Source organism: Zea mays, chromosome 8 (genome assembly GCF_902167145.1).
Source record: "Zea mays cultivar B73 chromosome 8, Zm-B73-REFERENCE-NAM-5.0, whole genome shotgun sequence".
NCBI lineage: Eukaryota > Viridiplantae > Streptophyta > Magnoliopsida > Poales > Poaceae > Zea > Zea mays.
In genome coordinates this window covers 169,958,244-169,963,169 of record NC_050103.1, presented here as the reverse complement: position 1 = coordinate 169,963,169, position 4,926 = coordinate 169,958,244, and the positions used below count along the sequence as shown (strand labels likewise).

Here is a 4,926-nt window from a genome sequence, read left to right as displayed (position 1 = left end):
CCTACAAGAACTTTTTTCACAGTCACGGCCCAACCAAACAAACCTTAAATAACCGTAAAAATAAAAAATGCAATAGAATCTCAATAAACCAATAAAACGTACTCTAGTCTAATATATATCATTTATCTGGTAGTCCACGTACTTTTGTTAAACTAACAAATTATGTTATTTTGTTGCTTTTACTAAACTTCAGTCTGTTCGATTAAAACTAAAGTACGTGGACGTGCACATACTTTTGCTAAACATGTTTGATATTTGATATTCCGGTTCTGATTGACAAGAAGCGATTTTTTCCGAACGCGGTGGCCCCGCAGGCTCGCCGTCCGGCGCCAGAAAAACCTATGCGTTTCGTCGGTTCTCCAGATTGCAACTTGCAACACAGCGGCAGCCAAAGTTGATTTGGTTTCTTGCCCGGAAATCAGACACGCCGCCGCGATCGCCATCGCGGTCGCGGCGCACCCATCACTTAACCGTCGCTGACAAGGCAACCCGCCGGCCATATAAATACGCACCGCCTGGCGCCTGCAACGTCACGGGCAGCTCAGCTCCGCGCCACGCAACAGCCCATCTCCGCTCTGCTCACCCCGATTCCACCCCCCCCCCCGGCCATGGCAACGACGGAGGCCACCACGCTGACGGCGCTGCTCAAGGAGGCGGCGGCCGCCTTCCCGACCCACCGCGCCGTTGCCGTACCGGGCAGGCTGGAGCTCACGCACGCCGCCCTCGACGCTCTCGTCGACGCGGCGGCCGCACGACTCGCCGCCGACGCTGGAGTTCTCCCGGGCCACGTCGTCGCGCTCTCCTTCCCCAACACCGTCGAGGTTCGTCTCCTTCTTTCGAATTCGATCGGTGCGCGACGCAGAGCCCCAGAGTAGCAGGAGTCGGGACCTGACGCGCGTGCGAACGCGATCTGTATGTACAGCTGGTGGTCATGTTCCTGGCGGTGATCCGCGCGCGCGGCGTGGCGGCGCCGCTCAACCCGGCCTACACGTCTAGAGATGGCAACGGGGAATTCCCCGTCGGGTTTTGGCTTCCCATCCCCGTCCCCGCGACGAAAAAACTTCCCCGCGGGGATCCCCACGAACACTTGCGGGGGGCATTTCTTCCCCATCCCCGTTACCCGCGGGGATAAATCCCCATCGGGGATCCCCGTCCCCGCATAAATTATAATTAGATCGTACTTCATTTGTTATTAATGTAAAACATTTTCACTTATACACATTGTTAGATGTAAAAATCATTATGTGTACATTAAAATGAACGTATTTGTACAACTAGTGATCTCTTGGCAAGATAATTATTTATTTTTTATCATTAACTATTATATGAAAACATCGTCACATGTAAGTTTAACGGGTCCCCGCGGGGAACGGGGATGGGGAATGCTTCCCCATCCCCGTTTACCCGTCGGGGGAGAAAATTTCCCCGTTTACATCCCCGTGGGGGAAGAAATTTCCACATCCCCGTCCCCTAATAGAGGAATTCCCCGCGGGGAATCGGGGATCGGGTCCCCATTGCCATCTCTACAGGAGGAGTTCGAGTTCTACCTCTCCGACTCGGAGGCGCGCCTCCTCGTCACCAACGCGGAGGGCAATGCGGCGGCGCAGGCGACCGCTGCCAAGCTCGGGCTCGCCCACGCCGCCGCCAGCCTCCACGACGCGGCCGGTCCTGTCCACCTCGCCGGCCTCCCGGTCCCGGCTCTGGAGAACGGGTCTCATGGCGGCGGCGCGGCGGGCTCTCTCTCCCCCAACGACCCGTCGGACGTGGCCCTGTTCCTGCACACCTCCGGCACGACGAGCCGGCCCAAGGGCGTGCCGCTGAAGCAGCGCAACCTGGCGGCGTCGGTGCAGAACATCCGGTCCGTGTATCGCCTCGCCGAGACGGACGCCACGGTTGTGGTGCTGCCGCTGTTCCACGTGCACGGGCTCCTCTGCGCCCTGCTGAGCTCGCTGGCTTCGGGCGCGTCCGTGGTGCTGCCGGCGGCGGGGCGGTTCTCGGCGTCCACGTTCTGGGCCGACATGCGGGCGTCGGGCGCCACGTGGTACACGGCGGTGCCGACGATCCACCAGATCATCCTGGACCGGCACGCGTCGCGGCCGGAGGCGTATCCGGCGCTCCGGTTCATCCGCAGCTGCAGCGCGTCGCTGGCGCCGGCGATCCTGGAGCGGCTGGAGGCGGCGTTCGGCGCGTCGGTGCTGGAGGCGTACGCGATGACGGAGGCGTCGCACCTGATGACGTCAAACCCGCTGCCGGAGGACGGGCCACGGAAGCCCGGGTCGGTGGGGCGCGCGGTGGGGCAGGAGCTGGCGGTGCTGGACGAGGAGGGGCGGCTCGTGGCGGCGGGGAGCCCCGGGGAGGTGTGCGTCCGCGGGGACAACGTGACGGCGGGTTACAAGGGAAACCCGGAGGCGAACGAGGCGGCGTTCCGGTTCGGGTGGTTCCACACGGGGGACATCGGCGTGGTGGACGACCAAGGGTACGTCCGGCTGGTGGGGCGCATCAAGGTCAAGGAGCTCATCAACCGCGGTGGGGAGAAGATCTCCCCGATCGAGGTGGACGCCGTGCTGCTGGGCCTCCCCGGCGTGGCGCAGGCGGTGTCGTTCGGGGTGCCTGACGACAAGTACGGAGAGGAGATCAACTGCGCGTTGATCCCGCGGGACGGGTCGGCGCTGCGGGAGGAGGAGGTGCTGGCGCACTGTCGGCGGAACCTGGCGTCCTTCAAGGTGCCCAAGAAGGTGTTCATCACGGACGACCTGCCCAAGACAGCCACCGGAAAGATCCAGCGCCGCATCGTGGCGCAGCACTTCGTGCAGCCGACCAGTGCCTGATCGTTGATCCTAGTGCTTGGCTGCTTGCCAAGTCATGGGTCGACGGATTGGGGTTTTGCTACACTACCTAGCATTTTGCCGTTGTTCCCGCATTGCGAAGTGGACATGGCCTGAATGGGCCTCCCTGAATAAACAACACATGCATCGTGTCTCTCTCTCGTCTCGTCGTCCCGTACTCGCGTTCTTCTTTGCGTTGCGCGTATGTGTGATGTGTCGGCTCATCTCGTGTCGTTTACCGGACGGCATGGTGCCAATTGCCAAGAATCGGTGGGCAGGTGTCATCAGGCGTGCATTGTTTTTTTATTACCGGTTGATTTGGGAGCATCTCCAAGAGACTGGTTAAATAGCTTGTCAAGCTAAATTTTAGATACTTAATATCAAAATATCTCTTCAACAGACTAATCATTTAATTTGTCAAGTTATCTGGTTCTCTAAATTGACTACCTCACTAGCCAGATTTGGCTAACAACTCTCAGTAGCCAAGCTAACTTGCATGTTGGAGACAGAGACTATTTATTTTTTGACTCTCTATTTGACTCTTTATTTGTCTCTCCATAAATATTAAACTCTATATATAACATCTCATTCCAACAGACTTTTTAACATGCAAGTTAGCTTGGCTAGCGAGAGTTTGCTAACTAAATTTGGGTAGTGAGTCAATTTATAGACCCAGATAGCTCGACAAGTTAAATAGCTAGTCTGTTAGAAAGCTATTTTATAATTATGTAACTAAAATTTAGCTTGACAAGCTATTTAGCTAGTCTCTTGAAGATGCTCTAACATGACTGTTTTTAGTTTACTGATTAGAAAAATGTTTGGGAAAAGTGTCACCTGATTTTGTTGATAAGGACTTCTTTATGTTTTTTTACCTTTTATGGATAGTTTAGGAACCTCAATTTTCCAAGGATTTTTTATTTTTCTAAGGAAATTAGTTCATTTCCCATGGAAAAATAGAAATTCCTTGAGAAATTGTGGTTCCAAACTAGCCCTTACTTTATTTTTGAATCTCCTATTTTTCTACTATGTTTTCTACATTCACACAATCTATATTTGAAAATTGACAACAAAGAAAAAAAGGAAACAATTGAATCGATATTTTTAAAATAGAGTAAATTATCATTATATGTCCAAAAATGTCGGGGACCATAATTAGGGGTACCCTCAAGGCTCCTAAATCTCAGCTGGTAACCCCCATCAGCACAAAGCTGCAAAGGCCTGATGGGTGCGATTAAGTCAAGGATCGGTCCATTCAAGGGACGCGATCACGCCTCGCCCGAGCCCAGCCTCGGGCAAGGGCAGCCGACCCTGTAGGATCTACGTCTCGCCCGAAGACCCCCTCCAGCAACGAGCATAACCTTGGCTCGCCCGAGGCCCAGTCTTCACCAAGAAGCAACCTTGGCCAACTCGCCACGCCAACCGACCAAATCGCAGGGGCATTTAATGCAAAGATGGCCTGACACCTTTATCCTGACGCACGCCCTCCAGTCGACAGAGCCGAAGTGACCGTAGTCACTTCGTCGCTCCACTGACCGATCTGACAAGAGGACAGCGCCGCCTGCGCCGCTCCGACTGCTGTGCCACTCGACAGAGTGAGGCTGACAGCAGCCAAGTCCGGCCTCAGGCGCCATAGGAAACTCCGCTTCGCCCGACCCAGGGCTCGGACTCGGGCCCAGCCCTGGAAGACGACGAAGTCTGCTTCGCCCAACCCCAGGGCTCGGACTCGGGCTCAGCCCTGGAAGACGGCGAACTCCGCTCCGCCCAACCCTAGGGCTCGGACTCGGGCTCAGCCCCGGAAGACGGCGAACTCCGCTCCGCCCGACCCCAGGGCTCGGACTCGGGCTCAGCCCCGGAAGACGGCGAACTCCGCTCCGCCCGACCTCAGGGCTCGGACTCGGGCTCAGCCCCGGAAGACGGCGAACTCCGCTCCGCCCGACCGCAGGGCCCGGACTTGGGCTCAGCCCCGGAAGACGACGAACTCCGCTCCGCCCGACCCCAGGGCTCGGACTTGGGCTCAGCCCCGGAAGACGACGAACTCCGCTTCGCCCGACCCCAGGGCTCGGACTTGGGCTCAGCCCCGGCTGACGACGAACTCCGCCTC

General features: G+C 56.7%; 1 protein-coding gene across 2 annotated transcripts; it reads left to right on the top strand.

The window, feature by feature from the left end:
* Positions 1-409: 409 nt before the first annotated feature.
* LOC103636394 (oxalate--CoA ligase) lies at positions 410-2,986 on the top strand. 2 transcript variants are annotated; one of them, XM_008658750.4, is made up of 3 exons: positions 410-821; positions 923-990; positions 1,526-2,986. In XM_008658750.4, the coding sequence occupies exons 1-3, from the start codon at positions 609-611 to the stop codon at positions 2,826-2,828; spliced, it is 1,584 nt and encodes a 527-aa protein (XP_008656972.1). In that variant the 5' UTR covers positions 410-608; the 3' UTR covers positions 2,829-2,986. The 2 variants fall into 2 exon arrangements, with proteins under 2 accessions (XP_008656972.1, XP_008656971.1); XM_008658749.3 differs by lacking the exon at positions 923-990 and having other exon boundaries at positions 412-821; positions 1,530-2,986.
* The last annotated feature ends 1,940 nt before the right edge of the window (positions 2,987-4,926 follow it).